The 24,726-nt window shown below is 41.8% G+C and overlaps 4 protein-coding genes across 6 annotated transcripts; 3 read left to right on the forward strand and 1 right to left on the reverse strand.

Moving 5' to 3' along the window:
• Positions 1-979: 979 nt before the first annotated feature.
• LOC147176545 (tryptophan 5-hydroxylase 1-like) lies at positions 980-24,586 on the reverse strand. 3 transcript variants are annotated; one of them, XM_086071197.1, is made up of 13 exons: positions 10,621-10,712; positions 7,547-7,621; positions 6,771-6,896; positions 6,511-6,709; positions 4,788-4,885; positions 4,645-4,712; positions 4,378-4,574; positions 4,128-4,190; positions 3,967-4,039; positions 3,391-3,517; positions 3,223-3,318; positions 2,103-2,236; positions 980-1,207 (listed from the first exon to the last, which is right to left on the reverse strand). In XM_086071197.1, the coding sequence occupies exons 3-13, from the start codon at positions 6,894-6,896 to the stop codon at positions 1,030-1,032; spliced, it is 1,359 nt and encodes a 452-aa protein (XP_085927323.1). In that variant the 5' UTR covers positions 7,547-7,621; positions 10,621-10,712; the 3' UTR covers positions 980-1,029. The 3 variants fall into 3 exon arrangements, with proteins under 3 accessions (XP_085927323.1, XP_085927321.1, XP_085927322.1); XM_086071195.1 differs by lacking the exons at positions 7,547-7,621; positions 10,621-10,712 and adding an exon at positions 24,380-24,586; XM_086071196.1 differs by lacking the exon at positions 10,621-10,712 and having other exon boundaries at positions 7,547-7,667.
• On the forward strand, positions 10,126-14,088 carry LOC147176546 (uncharacterized). The gene is made up of 2 exons (XM_086071201.1): positions 10,126-10,553; positions 11,865-14,088. Exons 1-2 carry the CDS (start codon positions 10,424-10,426, stop codon positions 13,106-13,108), a joined length of 1,374 nt encoding a protein of 457 aa, XP_085927327.1. The 5' UTR covers positions 10,126-10,423; the 3' UTR covers positions 13,109-14,088.
• On the forward strand, positions 14,254-16,907 carry LOC147176547 (uncharacterized). The gene is made up of 2 exons (XM_086071205.1): positions 14,254-14,640; positions 15,234-16,907. The coding sequence occupies exons 1-2, from the start codon at positions 14,508-14,510 to the stop codon at positions 16,349-16,351; spliced, it is 1,251 nt and encodes a 416-aa protein (XP_085927331.1). The 5' UTR covers positions 14,254-14,507; the 3' UTR covers positions 16,352-16,907.
• LOC147176548 (uncharacterized) lies at positions 17,939-22,708 on the forward strand. The gene is made up of 2 exons (XM_086071174.1): positions 17,939-18,552; positions 20,548-22,708. The coding sequence occupies exons 1-2, from the start codon at positions 18,423-18,425 to the stop codon at positions 22,212-22,214; spliced, it is 1,797 nt and encodes a 598-aa protein (XP_085927300.1). The 5' UTR covers positions 17,939-18,422; the 3' UTR covers positions 22,215-22,708.
• Positions 24,587-24,726: the final 140 nt, after the last annotated feature.

Below are 24,726 nucleotides of genomic sequence, written 5' to 3' on the forward strand. Positions count from 1 at the left end.
TAATTGTGACGTCACAGTGGAGGCAGAAGGGCTAACTCACATATAATCATAGTATAATATAATATAATATAGTCATATAATCAGAAATAGACAACTAAGACGGACTTGGTTATTTAGTTTAACACTTGATGGGTTAACAGACACACAACTATTTGGATAAACACATTTAAAAGTCTATTTTACTTCCTATGTCCACTTTCAAAGGTGGTAAAGGTGCACGTATTGTGTGTGCTCCCGGGCCAACAGTTTTGCCGTTGACCCGGACTGTGATTGTTCCGTTGGGGAGTGTTCAGGTCGGTACCAGGCGCCGCGGATCGCCGCCGCCGCGGATCGCCGCCGCCCCTCAGGAGAGCAGAAAGGAATTTCTCTGGATTTGGCCGCTCACATCAAAGGTGAGCAGGAAGCCTTTTGGGTCTTTGAAAGAAAAAATAATAATGATGGCTCTGAGTGTGGATAATATTAAGGGATTTAAAAAATAATAATAATAACCTGAGAACAATTTTAGACTCCTGGGAGAATAACACAGAGAGGGCGAGACACACCTCTGCTTCAGAGAAAGTTGCATTTTTTCAGCACGGACACCTGCTTGCGCACGTTCTGGAAATGAAAGCGCCACTGCCACCTACTGTAGTGGATGTGCAATCACGCTTTACAGTAAGCCACCTCCCTATTTCAGAAGTACTGTCTTAAAATCATGTACTTTTTTTTAAAAGACAAATTGACCCGTTCTAAGACGTAATTCATCGTTTGCGGTGGGAGTATTTTCATTTCCTGACATGAGTGACAATAACAACACGAGCGTTCAGTAAGCGAGGAACAACAATTGCGTCGTAAGTGCTGAACTGAACTGATCCGGCTCCATCCATTAGAGCGCCTCGTTGTCCGACAAACAATTTGGTAACATGGCATTTGAATATTTGGGCGTTTATTTCAGATTCATTTTATGTTTATACATGACAACAATTACACTCGGAGAACAAACTAGAAATGACATCATCACATAGCCCAATGTTAGCATAGCATCAGCGATCACACGGAGGCGCTGTGCCTGGTGAGTCTGTTGAGAGCGTCGTCCACCACGTCCAGCTCGTGGCGCAGATCTTGGACGAGGGTTCGGATGCTGCCGCTGTCCTTCAGCACGTCCACGCTCTGCGTGTACGCGTTGTAGCGCACTGAGAACGGACGGCGGATGCACTTGGCAAACTCCCTGCAAGCACGCACAGGTGCAAATGCGCACAAAAAGTCTTCAAAAATCTGATGTGGGGGAAACAATTCAAGTTCTTTCAAGAATAGTTTGTTGAGGAAAAAAACTCGTGTGTGGTCATTTTTTCAAGGAAATGCATGACAGAAGTCTTTCTTTTCTTGCTATAGATATAAAAGTCATAAAAGTTGTATTCTTAATGGAAAATTGTCATCCTACGAAAAAATGTCGAAAGAAATCTGACTTGTGCGAGATTATTATTTCAGGATGACATTTTTTTTTTCAAGAAGTTGTGTTACTCAACTGTTTTTGAAGACAAATTCAGAATGTCCCCCCCCCCCCCCCCCCGAAAACGTTGTAAAACTACAACAATAGTTTTGTATTCTTTTAGTAAGAAAGTCTTATCCTTACAAGAATAACATGTACAAATATCATAATCATATAAGACTAAAAACATCTTAATTTAACGACATTAAAGTCGTACATAATTGTTTTCAATAAGTGTATTCTTAGAAAAAGTCACAATAAACCAGTATTTTTTTTAAAGGAAACTCTCTTTGCTTTGTGAGCACACGAATAATGCAGCCACAGTGAAGCGTCTTTGAGTGTCCCAAAAAGCACTACATAAATCCAATGCATTATTATTATTATTATTATTATTTGCTATAAGGGGGAAAAAAATAAGAAAAACGTCATCTTGAGGGACTAACTTGTACTATTTTGAGACAAGGATGAAGCAACATTTTTTTCATTAAAGTCAACATTACAAGAAAAAAAGACGTAAACTCTTTTTTGAGGAAACATTTGCAATTTAACAAGCTTTTTGTTGTTGTTTTGTTTCTTGCAAGGAATGACAGGAGAGCAGCGTTGTGTGTGTTTTGATGTTTCTTTTTGGCCTGACCTCATCTTGATTTTGGCGTCATCGAAGGTTTCGGCCACGAAGTAAGCGTTCTGGAAGTCGGTGATGACGCAATCCTCGACACACGTCACATGAGGATCGAACGGGCGCACGTCAGCCTTACCCGAGAGGGCGTGCTTACCATAAAACAAGCACACACACATTTTTCAAAACAGAGGCAAAAAATACAGAATTATCTCAACCCACCAAAATCACATTCTGTACGCGCACTTTTGGATTTGGCCGCTAAGGGGCAGCAACATCGCCAAATTGAATATTCCCCACACACACACATGGAGAGTGATCATGTGCAGCCAAGTTCAGGCTCATTTCGAGCAGATATACAATTGGTGATTAATCGTGAGTTAACTAGTGAAGTCATGCGATTTATTAAGTTTAAAAAATATATAATCGCCTGATGCCCCTAATTTTTAATAATCTTTTTTTTTTTAAAGAAAATATTATTAAAAGTTTTTTTTAATTTAAAAAGAAAAGATTATTAAAATTAAAAATTACTTTTTTTTTTTTAAGATTATTAAAAAAATAAAAAATATTTTTTAAAGAAAAGTTAATAATAATAAAATAAAATAAAAATATTACTAAAAAAAATCCATCCATCCATTTTCTTAACTGCTTGTCCTCACAAGGGTCGCTGGAGCCTATCCCAGCTGGCTTCGGGCAGTAGGCGGGCTACACCCTCAACTGGTTGCCAGCCAATCGCAGGGCAAAATATATATATATATATATATATATATAAAAAAAAAAAAAAAATTATTAAAAATTAGGGGCATCAGGCGATTACAATTTTTAATTGTAATTAATCGCATGACTTCACTTGTTAACTCACAATTAATCACAAATTTTATATCTGTTCTAAATTTACAATATATATTTTTTCTAGGTTTTCATACTCTTGTTTTCAAAAGTGGAAAAAAATGTGAACCTAATAGAAATAGTTCCAATGAATTTTTGACGTCTATAGCCGTCAATGGCAGTGAATGAGTTAACAATCAAATTAAACAACATGAAGATATTTTTTCCCCAAAATACAATTTCATAAAAAAAAATGTAGATGAAAATATGAAGGTGAAAGGACGCTTTGAAAAGGGCCGGTGAGCGTTACCTTGAGCTCGCCGGCAGACGAGAGCAGGCCGGCCCCGTAGGCGCGAAGTTTTCCATCCTGCTTGCACAGTCCGAACTCCACCGTGAAGAAGTAACACTGCAAGGCCGCGTCAAAGACTTCCGACAACCGTCTCTGCCTCGGAGCGTTTGCGCGTTTGCGTGCACTTACCGTGGCCAGTTTGCGCACGGCGTCATCGTCGGCCCCCAGCGACGCCAGGCCCATCTCCTGCGAGAACTGCGCGAAGCTCGGCTCGGCCAGCAGGGGGACGTGGCCCAGCAGCTCGTGGCACGTGTCCCTGCGCGTCGCCAACGTCAGCCACAAAACCACAACATCGGACACAAGAACTAGTGACAAAAACCACGACGGAACCAACAGCGAACCTCAAGGATAATTTAATTTTGCAACAAGTTAACCGTCAAAGACAATTTAGAGTCACCAATGAACATAATGTAAAAGTTTTTGTACACAGCAGAGATAATTTAGTCTCCAACTTGTCTTAACTTTTTATTTGTAAACATCAAAGACGATTTAGAGTCAAACTAGCGTAACGTACAGGATTTTGCAAACATCCAAGATTATTTTAAGATACTTAACTTGTCTAATGTGCACGGTTTTTGTGGACATCAATTTTTTTTTTAGTTTCACAGACCCCATTTGTTAGTGTTTAAGACTTCAATGTACACATTTTTGAAAATATCAAAGACCATTAAATGTTGACATCATAGACAGACTGTGTTGACTTACGGTTCAGGTGTGTAGAAGGGGTCTGAGCTGTGTCGGACATACTGAGTGCAGTGGAACACTCGGAAGGCCAAACCTGCCAAGAACATTTGGAATCAATGTGGGTTGAAGGCACCAAAGAGGTAAAAAAAAAAAAAAAAAAAAAGACACGAGAAAGTCACAACCTGCCAGGAAGTCTCGGGGGGACAAATAGCCCGACACTGGACGAATGCTGAAACCTGAGCGCTCTACCACACACAAATCAGTTAGTGGGTCTTTGATGTCAACAAAATGTGTCACTGATGTTCTCAAAAACACGCGTGTTCGGTAGCTGCCAGGTTAGATACCAAATTGTCTTTGATGTTTGAATCAAAGACTAAAACATCAAAGACCAACAGTGTTTGATCTGGTTTGTAAATAACGAGTAATTGGTGCCTTTGAGGAAACGCGAGACGTCCTCCAGCTGGGGGATGTTGTCCTCCTCGTAGTTGCAGTGTTGGGCCAGCAGGGGGAGGTTGTTGAGGAACTCCTTGCAGGCGTGGCTGGGGTAAAGTTTGTTGAGTTCCCGGAAGACCCGAGCCCAGGTTTGGACCTCCTCCGCCGTGTAGTCCACACGGGGGATCGGGTCACCGCTGCGGTTTAGTAGGCCCAAATGATTAGGAACACCGGTCGCCCCCCCCAACCCCAAATATTCCAACTTACTGTTTGTAGCTCCGAGCCAAATCAACAAAGTAGTTCCTTCGTTTGCGGTAAACGCTGTCTTTAAATCCCTACAAAGACACCACATCTCTTTGATTTGCTGTTTTGACAAGGTGACGTTTTTTGTGTTTTTTGCCGAGACCAACCGGATGGTCGGCGTCCAAGTCGGAGCCGTACATCAGAACCTGCTTGCAAAGGTCCAGATCAGAAATCTTCCTGGGGAACCACGGGACGGACCGCTGGTCTGAAACAAACGTTCTTTTGTAAACAACCCCAAGTGTCTTTGATGTTTACAACACGTATGCGCTTCGATCGCCTCAATTTGGTGAAGACGAATTTGTCTGAGATGCTTGAGTAAGAAAACAAAAGATGCTTTAGTTGAAAATTCCAAATTGCCTTTTAATGTTCACAACAAGTTTTTTTCTTATTCTAAATCCTCTTTGGAGTTTTTCCTCAAACACGAAGACTCGTTTGTCTTTGATGTTTACAAAACAGGTACACGGCTCGGCTCAAAGACTCCAAATTGCCATTGATGTTGAAAGAAAAGTTTTTTCTGACGAAACCTCTTTGATGTTCTTCAAAAACACCCGCTCAACTCGTTGAAGACTAATTTGTGTTCATTTTTACAAAACACATACAAGGCTGTGCAATTTTTTTAAATTGCCGTTGGTGTTTACAAAAAAGGGTCATTGAGGCGTTTCTAAATCATCTTTAATGTTTACAAAATCCTCGACATCATTATTAAAGAGGTTGAGTCCAACTGGTGCTCTTAGGCAATGAGGGAACATCCCGCTCGTCTGAAAGCGTAAGTAAGCGTCTTAAGTCATTAGTTTCAGCCAGCACGCGGCAGACGGCCAAAAACACTTTAGGTGATGGACGAACCTCCCCCAAGGCTCATGCGGAACACGAGTGGACCTAAAACCTGTGTCAGGTTCGCTGGAGACTCTAAAAAGTCCCTAATTTGCGATGCCGATGCTCTTTGTTAGCCATTCTATGGGATTTCCAGTTATGCGTTCGCGTTAAGATTTGGATGATGTTTTTCTTATGTTTCGTTTTTGAGTAAACTTCAGCTGGGAATGACAATAAACCGCTTGATGGCCTTTGAGAGATCGCAATCAACCGAGAGGCTCGACTTTTTTTTTTACGGCAGGTTGAAAAAAGGACATTGTGAAAGAAAATGGAAATAAATGACTTATCAAGTGGATAAAGGAACATTTTGCATCACTCGTTCTTATACTTATATGAGGAGACATTTTCTACTTTTATTTCCTGGCAAAGTGAACTTTTATGAACAACTCAAGGCAATAACAAGCCTCCCCTTCTGCTCAGCAACACTCGAGCAACATATGCCGTCAAGTCGGGCCTTCAAAATAAAAGCTCAACAGTATCATAAGCACAATGGATTTGGCCCCGCGGTGGTGTGTTTGTTTATTGAGTGCGACTCGAGCGACTTGAGTGGAAAAGTTTCTCCACTGTTTGCTTTTATTTTGAAGGCCGGAAATTTGACAGGATGTGTCACGCTGATGGTGCCAGAGTGCTGCTGAGATGCTGAAATGTTTTTACAAAATGTACAAAATCCTGACCAAAAAAAAGCATGAAGAAGCAAATCATCAGGTCCAGAAAGCCAAAACTCTGCCACAGTTTGGCTTCGGCCCCGGGTGCGAGCTAGCTAGCGAGCTCCCATGGTGTTCGTTGACCCCCTAGGGAGCTAGCTTGCTAGCATCAGGAGCGAAAGGCAAACTGTGGCGGGGTTTTGGCTTTCTGGACCTGGATTTCAACCTCAGTACGAGAACAAAAGAAAAGTTTGAAAAGCTGCAAAAGTCAACTCAAGTTCAAAACAGCAAAGTCACATGACCTGTCGGGACGTACCCTCTGCAATGTGGTCGTCGGCGGCGGAGTGGGCGTGGCTTTGTGACATAATCTCGACCACGTTGGCGTGCTGCGCCAAAAGCTGCGTCAACTCTCTGAGCTGATGATGATCGCTGTCGCAGTCCACGAAGATCTCAAAATCGGAATTCCTGCGCTTGGACTTGCGGGACTCGATGTGAACCAGGTTGACGTGTTTTTCCTGCGGGCCCACGCCAAACGCTAAAGCTAACGATTTCTCATGTCTCGTCGGGCTGCTTTACCTGGAAAGTCCTGAGAGCCTTGACAAGACCGCCTACTTCGTTCTTGAGGGAGAAGAGGACGGTGGCGCCGTTCGTCCTGGCGCCACCTGCCGTCCCGTTGGAGACGCTTCCAAAAGCCGCGGCCATCTGCGGGAACGATTTTTTTTCTTTACCCAAAGAATTCTTCAAAAATCGCTAATAAACCTCCAATATGCATTTTAAATTAAAACATGGTGTTGTCAACCCATAAGAATCCACAAAAAAATAAAAAAATGAAAGTGAAGCCACGGGTGTCATACCGAAAGTATGCGCAGGTCCACTGTAGTCGAGAAAACGTGTTTATAATTCAAAAAATATCTATTTGGGGGGGGGGGGGGGGCAAAATGACTTGAGGGGTCATGAGAGTGTCGTCGAGTGCGACATGCAGCGTTTACAAATCAAATGACTTGAAAAGCTGAGTCTGATAAATATTTGTAATTATTTTTATTGCGATTTTTTTCCTACTCCAGAGATGACAGAAATGACAACAAGGCCACTTGATTAGGTACACAATGTCACGAAATTGAGCCTTTGCAAAGATTTTTTGTGGTTACAAAAATGCAAGCTTTCTTTTTGGTACTTTAAAAAAAAATCAATCAACAAAAATATCATGAATGCCATTATGATAACATTACTTTTAAATATTTGATCAAAATGAGCTTCACTCAAGTTTAGGATCCAGTGGTCACTTTTATAACATTTTAAAAATGAAAAATGAAAACAAACACAACAACAAAAAAGTCATTTCTTCTACTTACTGTCTTGTTGTTATTGAGCTTGTGGTCAGAAAATGATTGTCATCCACGTCTTTCGCTTCCTCGTGTCGACTGAACCTCTCAAGAATGATCAACAACGCGGCTGTTAAACAGTGATCTCGTCTTCAGCTTTATTTGTGTGTGTGTGTGCGCGTGTGGAGGGGGGGGGGAGGTCATTCATCATTATGACTCAAGGTGTGGCCTATTTATTTAATTGAATGTGTTTAACACATGTGGTCAAACTACATGACTAAAAAAGAAAACACCCAATTGAGGTCCGTTAATTGTGGTTGAAATCGACCGCGCTCCGGTCTTCAAAAAGAAACGAAAGGTAGATGAAAAGTAAAGAAAAAATACCCCAAAAAAATTCCAAAAAGTGACCATAAATGTCAAAAAGGAAGACAAAAAGGCAGAAAATATTTTAAAAAAATGCCCAAAAAGTCAGAAAATGTATTATAAAAAAAGAAAGACAGAAAATTACTATATGTCTATAAAATAGCTGAAAATGTCAGAAATTTGACAGAAAGGCAGGAAAGTCTAAAAATCCCCAAAACTGAAGATGAAAAGTAGAAGAAAATGATTATGAATATCTACATATTAAATGCTGCCTATTTTTTTGTTAACTCTTTGCAATAGACTGCGAACACAAAAGTGTTTCCTTCATCACAATGTTCAAAGTGATTTTTTTGTTATTTATTTGACAGGAAAGGTTGCTGAGCCCTGATCGAATGTAAAAGGCAAAAGCTGAGCAGCGGTCACGTGCTCCAATACTTTTGCTCTAAACCTCCGAATTGGACAAACAGAAGAACGCCACATTTGAGCGTCGTGAATATTGTTCTGCTGCACGCCGTTGACCCGCCCGGAGCCGACAGGAAGTCTCCGTGCCATCCGTCAGGCACCTTAACGACCTCTCAAGCTAAATGCGGACATGATTGAGGACGTGAGCGACGGGCGGCCTGCAATCTGAAGATGAGATCCACCGCGTCGTCTGCTTCACCTTCATGCGATTACGCGCACGCTAATTGAGGCGCGCACGCTGCCTTGATTGCGTTTGCGGAACACAAGGAAACATGGCGGGCGATGATGAGCCTCGGAGCGCATTTAAAAGAGGGCATCGGGTCAGAACGGTGCCCTGGTGCGTAACACATTTAAGTGCACGTCTTCTTCTTCTTTTATTCTTTAGTTTTTGTTTTTTTTACAACTTGCATGCATTTCAATGTGGAAAAATTACATATAAGTGTTATGAGTCACGAAATCAACCACTTCATATGAATTCTACATTGCGTCTGAGCAAAATCCTTCAGGACACTATTGACCAAAAAAAAAAAGAAGGTTAAATTTGACCAATCAAGCTGAATTCAATTCTCGGTTATTTGAACCACTGTTTAACCTCTAACCACCGGTTAAATTCTTAACCCGACGTTAACTAACCGCCCGTTAAATATGCATTGTTCAAAACATGGTTAGTCACGTTGTTTGTTAACCGCACCGTCCAAGTTAACAGTGTCGTTTACGTCACCGGTTAGCACCGATATATCCCACAATTCCTTTTCTTTTTGTTTACTTTTGGGCCGGCGAAGAAATTGACACGACCCAAACGACCCCTGGCGCTCGCGGAATAAAAAAAGCAGGAAGTTTTCTGCTGACGAAGAAAATGTTATTCAATCAATGGTTGAAGCAATTTAGGAGTTTTTGTGAGATCTTTTTTTTTTTTTTTTACAATTCATTTTTTCTACTGTGTGTATTTTCAGTGAATATTTTTGTATTTTTGTAGCATATAATATTGCATGTTTTTGTCTGATTTTGTTTCTCATATGTATGCCTGTTTTTTTGGTCTACCATGTTTGTATTTCTTTGTATTTTTCTTACAATATTTTGATAATATATTGTTTGATATAATTATTATTAATATTTATAATTACTGTTTTAAATTAAAATTAATAAAAAAACTATTTATTATTATTATTATATTTTATTTGAATTCAAATTAATTTAACTGAAATAATTAGCCGCTATTAATTAACAGTGGTGTTGTCTGTTTGATTATTGACGTGAAAGCAAACAAGAAACATTACAGGTAACCTCTCTTTGGAATCACCTCCCACAAAATGTTGGGCAAGCCCCCTTCTGTCCATTTTTAGAACTCGTCTTAAATATATATATATTTTTTTAATTATTTCTCTTTGACTCCGAATGAGACTTGGCTGTGCGTTACTCTTCATCAGAATAATCACCAATGTCAAAGTCAAGCCAAGTTAAGTAAAGAAGACATGAAGGCAGTTGGTGTGAGAGCAGAGGATGCAGAGGATGCAGAGGACAGGGTTAGATGGAGGCAACTGATTGGCTGTGGCGACCCCTGAAGGAAAAAGCCCAAAGGAAAAGAAGAAGAAGACTCTAAATAAAGGTATTTTTCAAAGTGATAAAAAAATTGGAATGTTGAGAATTGCTCTCAAGTTGACTTTAATAAGGTGAACAATTTGAATTTCGAATGGGAACAAGGTTTATGATGCATGCCACTGCTCCTAATACGCGACATATGTAGTTTGTCCAAGTAGAGTTGCCGTCCTTCTTTGCCTAAAATGTACTTCCGCATACGTGTTGCTTAGCTACACGAAATAAAGCTTTCCAAATGAGTACTGAACGGACCTAAGCGTCAACACAGCAAGTCCAACGCGATTTTATTGGACTAAGGAATCATATGTTGAATCTTCGTGTCCGGTTTTAAAAAAATCTTCTCGGCGCACGTTGAAGAAGCTTCTCAGCCTAGCATAGCCTAGCTTGCTAGCCGCTAACTCAAAGAGAGAGAGATGTCTTTGTTAGCAACACACCGCTAGGCAGAGATCAAATGCGAGTGACAATTGTTGTGATTATAGTTTGAAAATGTGTACAAAAAGAGAAAAAGAAGAAGAGTACGACGAGGAAGTTTGTGAAAAGAAAGAGGAGAAGGGGCGACGAGGTCAACTGTTCGACGCGCTTCGCAAGCAGCCTCGAGATGTGTTCCGCAGAGCAGGTCTGGGCACTTGCTTTCTTACGCGTACTTGCTTACTTTATTTTTTTTTTTACGCGCACTTGCTTACTATTTCAGTCCGCATTATTGTATGACATCACACGTCATCAGTCATCGTTGTGAATGAAGTCATCGCCTACGATGCAGGTTGGCGTGGGTTCGCTTCCCCGCCCGGGAGACCATGTTTGTATGTGTGCAATTTTTTTTTTTTTTTACGAGTTCATTCGATTTCTTCGTGTTTCCTAACTTAGCCAAAGTGAGCTTTTGTATGGCCATTCACAAAGTACTTAAAACCATGGCAACAATTTAAAAAGGAAATTACCATGTTTATTATTGTAAAGACTAATTTAAATTATTATAAACCAAATAAATATTGGATGTGTTATTTACTATGTATGCGTAGTAATTATACATATTTGTCTGTTATGCATATTAGAAAATAGATATTTTTTAAAGTGCACAGAGAGGCGTTTTGTTTTGTTTATAATAGTCATAAAATAAGTGATGAATAATAAAGGAAGGGAAAAAGTGTTGAGCATGTTCAGATCTAACATTACTGCTGTTACAAAAAAAGTTATTCATTCATGTGTGAACACAATCTGTCCTACGTTCATCACATCCTCGTTTTAATTTCTTCACCCAAGCCGCATTTTTCAACAGTAAAAGTTGAAGCTTATTCATTCAATTCTGACATTTCACCGATCTGATTGGCTGATAGTTTGCATTTTATTTAAATTGTGTGATAATAATAATAATAATAAGTGACTGCCTGGTTAATCGAATATTACAGGGCTGCCAAATGTTTCAGATGGTCTGTATTTTGGGACGGAAATCACTGAATACTAATTAGTGGAGTAAGAATTGAGCAGACTAATCCACCCGTTTTGATCCAATGAAGGAAGTTGACATTTGATGCAGCGCTGCCACCTGCTGTGGACTGAAATTGTCATCAAAGTGCCCACGGGCTCGTCTTGTGAACGTCATGGCTCAACTGTTTTCTGGGTTTGGTCATGGGACGTTTGCAAGGCGAGCTCATGGGCACTTTGATGTCGGTATCAGTTGACAGCAGGGGGCACTGCTGCGGCTCAAAATACTAATCCATCCGTTCTGAGTCAATACAGTCTCATCGTTACAAGTATGGTCAATAATTACAATACCAAACATTGAAGCCAGAATTTATGAAACGATTGTTTGTTATAAATGGACTCGTCATCTTCCAGTCAGGAGTCCTTAACAGATATATACCAAGTATGATGACTGATAATTGCCCAAAAGTAATAAAATGTTGCTCAAGTGATGTCTTCTTGTGTCCAGCAGAAATCGGCAAAGATCTGGATCCTGATCCGCAGGAGCTGGCGTCTCCCCTCATCAAGGAGGAATCCCATAACGTCAAGAAGGAAGAAGAGGAAGTGCTCCTACACATTAAGGAGGAGGAAGAGGAGGGGCCAGATACTATTTACATTAAGGAGGAAGAGGAGGACATCACCAAGTGGCCATTGAGATTTGTCCCTTTGAAGAGTGAAGACGATGAAGACAATGTTGCAAGCGAGGAGTGCAGAGAGGCGGAGCCTCCAAGCAGCAGCTCAACAGAGGGTGACGGAGGAGCATATGCAGACGGCCTCTTAGCGCCACTGTCAGATAATGATGACATAACGTCACACTCTCCTGACACTGACGATGATGACGAACACTCCCAAAGTGATGCGACTTGTCAAACTGACAACGAAAGCACAAAATGCTCCCAGTGTGGGAAAACATTGAGTTCAAGGTGGAATTTGAAATTACACTTGAGAACTCACGCTGGGGCGAAGCCTTTTGCCTGCTCAATTTGCGGGCAAAGATTCACTCAGAAGGGACAAATAAGAACACACTCAAAAATACATACTGGGGAGAAACCGTATGCCTGCTCAGTTTGTGGTAAAAGCTTCCTTCGAAAGCAAAGTTTAGCAACACACACAAAAGCGCACACTGGAGAGAAACTATTTGCCTGCTCAGTTTGTCCTAAAAAATTCTCTATTAAAGGACATTTAACGAGGCATACGCGAATACACACAGGAGAGAAACCCTTTGCTTGCTCAATTTGTGGTGAAACCTTCTCTCAAACGGAAAGTTTAACAATCCACACAAGAAAACACACTGGAGAGAAATCCTTGGCCTGTTCAGTTTGTGGTAAAATATTCTTTTTAAAGACAAGTTTAAGAGTGCATGAAAAAACACACGCTGGAGATAAACCTTTTCCATGCTCAGTTTGTGGGAAAAGATTCTCAGGAAAGCACATTTTAACAACACACTCAAGAATACACAGTGGAGAGAAACCCTTTGTCTGCTCAGTTTGTGGGAAAAGATTCTCTTTGAAAGGACAGTTAGTGAGTCACACAAAAATACACACGGGAGACAAACCTTTTCCATGCTTAGTTTGTGGGAAAAGATTCTCCAGAAACGGTCGTTTAGTGAGTCACACAAGACAACACACTGGAGAGAAACCATTCAGCTGCAGTGTGTGTAGTAAAAGATTCTTTAATAAGATTGATGTAAAGAGACACAAATGTGCTGGCTAGAGCAGCAGCAGTCAATGAAATGTGGAATGTGACTGAGCAAATTTGCTGTAAACTAGAGCATAGACAAGAGTCCAGAAAAGGCAAGAGTTGGCATCAGAAGGTCAGGCCGAATGGCAGTTGGGAGTGGGACCCCTCAAGGCTGAGTGCTGAGCCCTATTGTGTTCACCGAGAACTGAATCGCCTCTGCTGTCATCAACAGCCATTGTCCTGATCACTGGGTCATCAGTGGAACTCCGGTGGAGAGGGTGAAAACCTAACCCACAAACCTAAAGCAAACACAGTGAAGCAGCATTTAGTTGTTATGCTGCATTGCACATAAATGCAAGAAGCTTCGAACAGAAGGAATGTCAGCCCCGAGTGTGAACGCTTTTGAACACAGATTAAAAACTGCTTTGCCCATTATTGAGATATTTTCAAGCATTTTTATTGCACTGCGTCTTATTTTAATGTTTTTCGTAAGCTTTTATTTCTGTACTTTGTTTTTTTTTAATGTCTTTAGTTTGTTGTTTGTAAACGCTCAAATGCACTTTAAATCATGTAGCACTTTTGAGTTAGTTTGTGTATGAAATAGTGTTGTTCTGGCCACATCACACCCAGCGATGCTGCAATAATATATCAAGCCAACACAATGTGGAAACGTTTCTTTATTTAAAAAGTAAAAATAATTGTTTCTGTCAAGCGTACACTTCCGTCTTGTTGGAGCTTTGCAATGTGTGTGTGTGTTTTTTTTTTGCCTATAAACTCCATTAGGACATTTAAAAATGGCACAAAGTGCACCTGTCGTTTTTTCTCACTTAAGGCTGAAAGTCGTTTAAACGATGCAAGCTTTAAGGTGTGCAGTTGCGCTTATTGAAAATGGGTTCAGTTCTTGAAGCTTCAGTTATAGTGCCGTCTCCTGGCCAAAAGCAGGACTGCACCGCCGAACGGTGGAAAGCCACCAGCGCACTATGGCAACCAACCACTTTCTTCTTTATGTTGCATCCCAGGGTTCATCTTCAAAGATTGTTCTGTTTGATTTAATTGACCTGTATGGTTTATATAGGTTTGAATAATGAATCACTAAAATAAATAAAGGGATGGATAAGAGAGCGCGTCGGCTTAGTTTGTCCAAGTGGGAATGCCGTACTACGTCAGATCTACTTCCGTGTACATGTCGCTTGGCTTTATAAACAATTCTCTAAAGACTTGTTCTAAATGTACTGGAGTCTGAACACATGACGTCTATACTTGTACTTGACTGGACCAAAACACAATTTGTTCAATCTTCGTATTCCGTTGAACTCGCCTCGGCGCACATTAAAGTCATCAAGCGCTTTTAGCTTAGCTTAGCTTTGCACGCTAGCCGCAACTACACGGTAAGTCCGCGTGTGTAAAAAAGCGTCGTGATCGTCCTGTGAAAATGTGCGCAAGAACGACCCCAATTTCCCCAAAGCACTGGGAGGAATTTCGTCGCGCAAAAGAAGAGAGCGAGCGACAACGGCAACTGCTGGACGCGCTTTGCAAGCAGCCTCGTGTCGTCTTACGCAGATCGGGTAAGTTCGCGTCTTGCTCTCAACTTGTTGATCGACTACTTTCTATTTAGAAGGCGTTGAGTGGCGTGTTGGAAGTAACAACTGGCTTCGACTGGTTCGTTGAGAGCGTGGACACGTTTGACTTTTCCGTGTACTTTCCTGTTTAGAGAGAAAGTTGTCGCGAATCAAGAAGCAAATGACATGCACGCCTATTTCATTCTCCATCTTTTTTCAACATGACTGAAATGCTCTCATGCCGCTTTCAATGCACGGCAACTTTCACTCAGTAACATCTTATTTCACCGGCTGTGTTGTGCACTCTGCTAGTGGAAGAGAGCCAGATTTTTATTCCTGCCATTGTACGACACCGGCTTCGATAAATGAACAAACACACGTTATTTGGTGTTTGTGTAGACACACTACCAACATCAGTTTCGCGTTACTGATCTGCATTTCGATGTACAGTGCATTTTTTTGTGTGTAAAAACTGTTTTTTGTAGGGGAGGAGGGGGCTTAATCAGTTTGTTTCATTTCATTGAGGAAATAAATTGATCTGCCATACCAGAGATGTAATGTGACCAAATCATGTGTGTTGGTCTTTTTGTGTCCTGCAGACTTGATTGAAAAATATCTTTGTCACGAGCCAAAATGTCCTCACCTTAAAGAGGGAGAAGAAAAAACAGTCCTTCACATTAAAGAGGAAAATGAAGACGAGCCTCCCCAGATTAAAAAGGAACAAGAGGACGATGTTGCTGAGGTTCCACTGACCTTCGCCCCCTTGAAGAGTGACGCTGATGAGGACAAAGCTGCAAGTGACGACAGCGGAAGGGCAGAACGTCCAAGCAGCTGCTCAAGTCAACATATGACAGCTGAAGGGGACGAAGGAGCACAAGCGGATGGCCTCATAGCTCCACTATCAGATAATGACAGCATAACGTCACACTCTGATGATGATGATGATGATGATGATGATGATGATAAACACTCGAAAAGTGAAAGGACGTCACGCACTGACGACAAACGTTGCACATGTTCTCTTTGTGGGAAAACATTTAGTCGTAAAGGGAGTTTGAACGTACACATGAGAAACCACACCGGGGAGAAACATTTTGCCTGCTCAGATTGCGGTAAACGATTTGCCACAATGTCAAATTTAACAAGACACACAAGAACGCACACTGGCGAGAAACGTTTTGCCTGCTCAGTTTGTTGTAAAAGATTCTCCACAAAAGCGTACTTATCGTCACACACAAGGACACACACGGAAGAGAAACCTTTTGCCTGCTCAGTTTGTGGCAAAATATTCTCTATAAAAATAAACTTGGCAACGCACGCAAGGGTACACACTGGAGAGAAACCTTTTGCCTGCTCAGTTTGTGGTCAAAGATTTTCCAGGAAGCAAGCGTTAACAACGCACACAAGAATACACACGGGAGAAAAACCTTTTCCTTGCTCTGCTTGTGGTCAAAGATTCTCTGAAAAGACGCATTTAGCAAGACACGAAAGAACTCACGGTGAAGATAAACCATTTGCCTGCTCAGTTTGTGGCAAAGGCTTCTCTGCGCAGCCGAGACTAACAACACACAAAGTTACGCACACTGACAAACCACCAAAAAACCAATCTGGAAAAAGATTCAACTTTAGTTCGGTTGCGGCGTGTTTGCAAAAAGATGCTAGCATGGTTGATGCTAAGAGATGCAAATGTGGCGGTGAGAAGAGCAGTCACAGATAAATCTCGAGATCATTCCAAGTAACGCTAAATTCAAAAGCGGTCAAACTGTGAGCGACCATTTTACTGCAATTGGTAGATCATAAAAGTTTGACAGCTGGAACTTTTTTCATTTCGCATTCAGATTTCCTTTTGTTTCGTGATTGTGTTTGGAAGGAATTAATCTTGTGGGATAGAAACACGGACTTTCATATTTATGTAAGGAAATCTTATCTAAGTCCGTGGATAGAAACCTCAGTCAGGATGTTCAAGAAGTTTCCCGTTGTGAACTTTCAGTACGAGTTTTTCCAGCAGAAGATTTCCTTCTTTTTTATTTTGTTATTATCGTTAACTGTGCGATTTGTTTTTATCTTTATGTTGAACATTGTATTCAGCCAATAAAGAGTGAATAACTTCATCATTGACGGAAGGACCTTGACGTTGTGTCATGTTTCCCCGCAGACGTTTGGATACGAGGGCCCGGGCTGGACTGGATGTTGATCACAGCGGGCAGTTGCTTTCTGGGCCGGCGACATATGTGATGCTAATTATTATTGATTGATTTTCCAGGAAACCGACCTAGAAGTGGTCCGTTCACAATTGACAGTAAACTGAAGCGGTCAACGTCTGCTGAACGGTTGAAGGGGCGGCTCGGGGTGGGGTGGGGTTCAGTGAATCACAAACAGCTGATGAAGGCTTTTGAAAGCGCAGGACAGACTGAGTGTGACTGTGGAACTGTGCCAGTAAGCAACTTGTAACATTTTGGGGAAGCCACTTGAAAGTGATGGAGGGAACATTCGCCGGACTTCGTGACATTCCTCGATTGCTCAAATCGTCACGTGCACTTTTAACAGTAAATCTTGCGGTCACAACATCAATCAAGCAGATTTTTGTGGATGAGCAGCAACTGCACATTTTAGGCGTCATTATAACATTGGAGATATTTTCATTATTGTGTGGAATCAATGGCTGCATATTAGTTTGAATTCGCAGCAGCCGTCTAAATGCTAAACGGGCTGAACATAAATAGCGCTATTATGTTTCTGAAAGCACACATAAATGAGAGTTTAAGAGGTTTATTTTTTTCTATTTTTCTGATGGGCGTGTAAAAACAAAAGAAGCAAAAAATGCCAAATCTGGGTTTTTGTTTTGTTTCCCTTCACAATCAGATGAAAGTTGTTTGTGTCTTTTTTGGTGCTTGCGTGTTTCCCAAATATGTTTCTGTGAATGAGAGGCATTATTTTTGCAATTAGCAGATGAATTTTTCACCCCATACTGTATGTTTAATTTGTCATCCTGAATAATAAAAGTATCTTGAAGACAAATCCCCCTTTTTTTTTTGAGACATGGTTCCAGAATGAGATTTTCCTGGTCAATCAATGTACAGCTTCTTTCGCCTTTATGATTTTGTTTTTTTTAATTCGCTATTATGTTCTAGATTTATTGTATAAATGTGCAGACCAAATATTCTCCTTTTACTGTATTCATTTTATCAATAAATAATTTGGTGATAAAGCACCGGCGTCCCACGTTTGACGTCACACGAAAGTGTCCTTGTCACGTGACACGGAGTAGCGCATTACGCCGCCGCGCGCGGGGATGATTCGGCACATAATGGCCGTTGAAACGAGCCATCGGAAACACTTGAAGGTGACGTGTGCGCCCTCGATTCTTATTCAGTCGTTAATATTTTTGGGTTAAAGGAAATACACGCCAACCGACTAGCGTGGGAGATTCTAGAGATGATTCCCATAGGTTGGACATACCCGTGCCCGGGTTGAGGTCCAACTTCCGCTGCTGCTGTACTTGTTACCCAATCTTTTTTGTTTGTTTTTTGTTTCGCTACGTGGCAGACGCTTGACGGTTCGTAATTCTTCTCGAATTATTCTATCTTACGGACTCAAGGAGACGCAGGATGTCCAACAGGACTTTACTGGACTTTGACATCATTCGCGACATTTTCTTGTCCGGAAGAAAACTCGTCACGGTGCACGTTGAAGCTGCTCTGACTTAGCTTAGCTTGCTAGCCGCTAACAAAGAGCCGCTTCCGTGAGCAACACAAAGATCAAGCGCGTGTTGGGATCATCGTGTGAAAATGTTTTCACGAGGCCCAGCGCCGTGCGAGGAGGACGTTTGTGGAGCCAACGAGGAGGAGGAGGAGCAGCGACGAGGTCAACTGCTGGACGCGGTCTGCAAGATGCCCCCCCTTGCGCTCCAAGGAGCAGGTTTGTTATTTTTTTCTTTTTCTTTTTTTTACTCTCATTTAGCAACCGCCTGCGTCTTTTCGCCAAGTTTTCATTTTGTTTTGCTGTTATTATAGCATTATCATCATAACCGTCAAAACACAATTATCAGGCAGTAGGAAACAATTTGCGTCTTTTCAAAGTCAGCAATCGCGTCTTCTACTTCATTAAATGTGCACATTTAAATAACCGTTCACTTGAAACAAAACGGCTCGTTTACAACTCCTGGAAGAAATTGTAAATTGGCAATGTATATTTTGCCGTGACCGGCAACTCTCCTGCTAGCGCTATTTCGCCGTGAACGGCTCTGATCGCTGGATCCAGTCATGCACTTGGCGTGCTTGGCTTCACCTCCTTCTGTGTCTTTACACCAAATGTTCAATTTGTCTCGCCACCGAAGATAGGCCGCTATCTGCATTACCAGAACACAAGAGTGGAGTATTTTCGACCGCGCAGACCTCCGGCAACACAAGGATGTTGTCCTACCCTACATCAAGCACAGTGAACAAGCGTATCCCAAAAAAAGCAACCTACCTACTGGATGACTTCTGTGGCAACGTCACTCCTGAGGGCTAGAAGGGCTCGGCTTCAAGACGGGAGACAGAGCTCAGTACAGCGCAGCAAAGATCTGATCTCAGGAGAGGAATCAGAGCAGCGAAGGTGGAGTACAAGAAGAAGAAGATCGAGTCCCACTTGGAGGACAACAAAGCCCGGCGTGGGATCCACCATGTGACAAGCTACAGGGGCACCTCGCCGGCCGCTGTTGCCCACTCTGATGATCCCTTGCTCGCAGAAGAACACAACCGCTTCTTCACTGGCTTCGAGTCACTTTCTGCTGCTGCCTCAAAGTCCGGCCAACGACCCGTCAGCCCACATGCGAGACGAAAGAAAGCGCAGGTGCCAAAAACGTTCAAATCAACAATTGCCTGACAACAGCATTTATGCTCTGAGAACACCCAGAACAAAGATTTCATGATTGTGGGCGGGCCTTTGTATCCATTTTGAAAGAGGAAGAAATACAGCAAGAGTTGGAACGCATGAAAACAAAGAAACGGTAGAAAAAAATGGCAACACTCGGCTTGACGTTTTGCCAAATTTAAAAAAAGAAACTGAAACACGGCTGGCGGACAGTGAAAGACCACGACGGCGACAAGATGGATGCCAACTACGGCCACTGAGCCGTCAGTCAGCCTTGGACTTGTCACGCCTGAAACTGTACCCGAAGGCGACTTTGGGAATTCTTCAATTTAGTTCATATTTGCCACAGCGTCAAAATATAGATTTTTTTCAATCTCTTAAAAAGCTACTAATAGTTCTTAATTCATTTGGCACAACAACAAAAAAACATTCCCTGAGGTCACAAATCCTGCACACGGTCGGTTGTGATGAGCGTCCGACTGAAACAGACCTTTTTGAGGCCGATGCAAATTTTGGTCAGAAACTAATATATTTGTGTAGATGATAGATGCCCGGCTCTTAATCTATGTGACCGGCACGATTGCTTATGCATCACCCACCAAACTGGCCACTAAGATTTGTTCTCAACGCCTGCCAAAATAAATTTGAACCTGCGTTTGGTGGTTTGGCTGTTAATTTAGAACCCCGTTTGAATGAATTTATTTGTTATGGACTCTGCATTTGAAGTGCTAATTTGAAAAGAAAAAAGTGCTTATTTGATTCGATTTGAAGCCAAGTCACAAAAGAGTCTCAAAGTTGACAAATGTTAACGACATCTCTTGATCGAACCACAAGAGAGCACAGAAAAACTCAGAAACCTTGAGAAGGAACCGCAAATGTGGAAATGGCCAGACTGCAATGGATGCCTAATGGGCAACAATTTACACAGTGTGGGACGCCCCATTTCCACTCTGGGGATAATATGAGAAACAATTCCAAAAACATGCAAAAACAATAACATCCACATCACAATATGAGACTTGACTGAGCAAATCGTGTTTGTCTTCTTGTGTCTTGCAGACGTTCGTCCCGAGCAGCAGGAGATACAATCCATCCACATCAAAGAGGAGGAGGAGGAGGAGGAGCCAGAGCCTCGTCATGTTAAAGAGGAGGAGCAGGAGGATGAAATCACCAAGTTTTCGTTGACTGGCATCATTGTCAAGATTGAAGACGGTGACGGAGAAGAGAGCGAAGGATTGCAAGCAAACGGTAAACTGTCGGAGAGTGGCAACATCACGCCACACTCGTCTGAAGAAGAAGAAGAAGATGAAGATGATGACGACGATGATGATGAACACGCTAAAGGTGACACGAGTCCCACCGACAACAAACGCGTGAAATGTTCTCAGTGTGACAAAACTTTTATCTACGAGTCCAGGTTGAAAAGACACTTCAGGACACACACTGGAGAAAAACCCTTTGCTTGCTCCATTTGTGATAAGCGATTTTCTTTCAAAGCGCATTTGACAACACACATCAAAATACACACTGGAGAAAAACCATTCCTCTGCTCAGTTTGTGGTCAAAGTTTCTCCAGAAAAGCACATTTAACAAGGCATACAAAAAGACATAGTGGGGAGAAACCTTATCCCTGCTCACTTTGCGGTAAAAGATTTGCTGAAAAGACACACCTAAGAATACACACGGGAACACACACTGGAGAAAAACCTTTTGCATGCTCACTTTGTGGTAAAAGCTTTGCTCTGAATTCACTTTTAGCAAGGCACACAAAAACACACACTGAAGAAAAACCCTTTGTCTGCTCCATTTGTGGTAAAAGATTCACTCTCAACGGAGATTTAACAAAACACACCAGAACACACACAACAGAAAAGCTTTTTGTTTGCTCTGTTTGTGGTAAAAGATTCACTCTGAAGGAAGGTCTAACAAAGCACACCAAAACGCACAGTGGAGAGAAACCTTGCACTTGCTCAGTTTGCGGTCAGAGATTCTCTGAGACGGCACGTTTAACAAGACACTTAAGGACACACACTGGAGAAAAACCTTTTGCCTGCTCAGTTTGTGGTCAAAGGTTCTCTGAAAAGGCGTGTTTAACAAGACACACAAGGACACACACTGGAGAAAAACCTTTTGCTTGCTCCATTTGTGGGAAAACCTTCAACAGAAAGACAACTTTAAAGGCGCACACAAGAACCCACAGTGGAGAAAAAGCTTTCGCCTGCTCGCTTTGTGGTCAAAGATTCACAACAAATGGAAATTTAACGAGCCACATGAAAAGACATGACGGTGAGAAGCCTTTTACGTGCTTGTTTTGTGGGAAATCATTCAGTGAGAACGGACTGTTAAAAATACACACAAGAAAACACACTGGAGAGAAGCCATTTGCATGCTCACTTTGTGATAAAAAATTCACTCAGAGGGCCGATTTGACAAAACACGCGAGGACGCACACTGGAGAAAAACCTTTCGCCTGTTCAGTCTGCGGTAAAAGATTCAACGAGAGCGGACACTTAACGAGACACGCGAGGACACACACGGGCGAGAAACCTTTTGTCTGCTCGATTTGCGGCAAAGGATTCACGGAGAACGCACACCTGACGAGACACGCGAGAACACACGCCGACGACAAGAAGCCGTTCACTTGCTGTGCGTGCGATGAAACATTCTGTGGGCAAGATCGGCTGAACGAGCACAAATGCGCCGCTGAGAACAAAAGCAGTCAGTGAAGTTGAAGAAGAAACTCGCGCCGCCTTGGGAATCTTTGACTACAAATATACATGTCTATACTGTACGCATATAAATGTGTGTGTGTACTGTATGAAAATAAGCACTTGCTGTACAGTGACATAAGTCTTTGATAAGCATGTCAAATGTGTATTACTGCCATCTACTGGCCGAATATGAACTACCTTGCAGTACAGTGTCCAGTTGTCCTTTATTGAGGTGACGGAAAAGAAATTTGCCGGCTCGGGTTTGAGTCCGCCACTCCAGTTGCATTGTAATATTTTGGAGTGCTTTTCAACTTCCTGTGCTGATGTTTAGAAATCGAACTTTGTGTGCCAATCAGAAGAACGGTTTCAAGTGTGTTTTGGTTAATGTAGTGCAAACTTGTGACGTCAAACTGTTGATTTGATTGCTATGTCTGTATAAATATGATATTCATCTCCCGCTGTATGTTTTATTCTTTCAGCCTTTGCTTCATTAAAGCTGTAAAACAACATTCAGAGTCTTGATTGGTGTAAAGCGCTTGTCTGTCTTCATCGCGTGCGTAACGTTTACTTAATGTATATGGGGTGAAACCGTACACAACATTTCCTCCTCAATACATATTTTATTGCATTTTTTTCATGATTAGGTTTAAGAATGCTTTGCTGCAGTTGAGCGTCACGTTGGATTCGTGTGAAAGGATGACGGACAAAATAAGTTTCTTGAGCCAAACATAGTATTTTTACTGACGAACTCACAGCGCCCACGCACGCTCCTGCTGCTTTCGATCAAATCTCTCTCAACACGGAAGTGGAAAAAAAAAAGTGTGCGTGGTGATGACGTAGGCACCAGTCTCATATTCGGTGTGCTAGCGCCTCACTGTGGCATAAGCATAACATTGCACATCAACTTGTGACCGTGTTTATTGATGTTATTTTGTACAGACAGCGTGTAATGTAACTACAGGGATGTTGTTCTCATTAGTGTATGAAATGATTGCTACTTTTGCTGTTACATTATTATGACTTTTTCCGACACCCAAAGTAACGTAAGTCGTTAGAGAGAGAGGGAGCAAGAGAGTGTGCGCTGTTCTAAGAAAATCTCAAGAAAAAGCAACTTGAATGGCAAGTGTGTCAACGTGACGTCACACCTGCGTGTAACTGCTCAAGTATCGCTCTCTGCTGGGATAGTGCAGCTAAATGATGACACTTTGGTTCTTGTGTCACTTATTGAATTTATTGGCTTATCCTCTTGACACGATCACGCCTGAACTGTTCAAAATCCAATATGGAATATAAACGTGTATGAAATGTCGAATAAACTCAATTGAAATACTTTTCTGGCCGCTCATAATCAAGATGGAATGAATGCAAAACTACTAAAGATCACAACGGAAAACTTTTTCAATAGCTTCTGTCGCAACTTTAACTTCCTGACCAAAGATCCTCACTTCTTGCACGAGTCACTCTCAAGACTAATTATTTACAAAACACTCAGCCACTAGAGAAATTTGTATCAAAAACTAAACAGGCAAAAATGTTTCTCCCCAGTGTGTGTTGCACACATCAGCATCAGCTCGATTTGATTTCATCTTACGGGCGCCGTGAGGTTCGAGGCTCATTATTAAGCTATAAGCTCAGCCGACGTCCTTTAAGTTAAGTGCCTCTTTGATAAACACTTGTGTAGTTCTGCATCCACGTCGAGTCCTGCTTTGTTTGTGGCCATTCAGCGGCAATCTCAGTACGTTGATACATTTTCCATCTTTAATAGATCCGGCATTCTGCCTCGATCACGTTCACGACTTGACACTTTTCATAATATGTACATTTGACACTTTTTAAACTCTTCACGGTGCAATGTTTACAACTCCGAGTATCTGTTCACAGCCCCGCCCACACCGTTATTCATACGCATTCAAATACTTGCTCTTTTCCAGAACTACTACCTTCCCCCAGGGCGGCCATTTTTTTTTTACGTGGCCGGCCATCTTAAATTTCAAATGGCCCGCGTGTTTTTCCCAACCAATCGAAGCTTGATTACTTCCGTGTTTGGTGCTTGTCACACAAGTTGGAAAAATGTTTCAGTTATCTACACCAACTTTTGACTTGCTGACGATTTGCACGTTTGTGACTTAATATCTGTGCAAAGCTATTGTTAAATAAAAGTAAAAATAAAGTGAACAAACCTGTTCTGTGGAACACATATTGGCGTTGTAGCTCCTTCGATTCACAATCTTCTTCCTCATACTCATCTTCTTTCACTCGTTTTGGCAACATTTTTACACGAAGATCCCAACACTTTATATTCACAATTAATGAGTAAAGTTCCAAATGTCGCCGCTGTCCGTCCGGTACGAATTCGGGAACAACTGGGAAGTGAACCTCGCGTGATCACGTACAAATGAATTAGTAAGCGGAAACGAAGCTCTGCACCGGAAGTTGCAAATGAGGGTGGGCGTGTCGCCTCTGTGCCAAATTTGCATATGCAGACAGGACAGAGAACTCTCTACTCCAAACGACCAATCAGGAGCGG

Source organism: Leptonotus elevatus, chromosome 3 (genome assembly GCF_054856555.1).
Source record: "Leptonotus elevatus isolate MCC_2025b chromosome 3, RoL_Lele_1.0, whole genome shotgun sequence".
In the NCBI taxonomy this organism is placed as follows: Eukaryota; Metazoa; Chordata; class Actinopteri; order Syngnathiformes; family Syngnathidae; genus Leptonotus; species Leptonotus elevatus.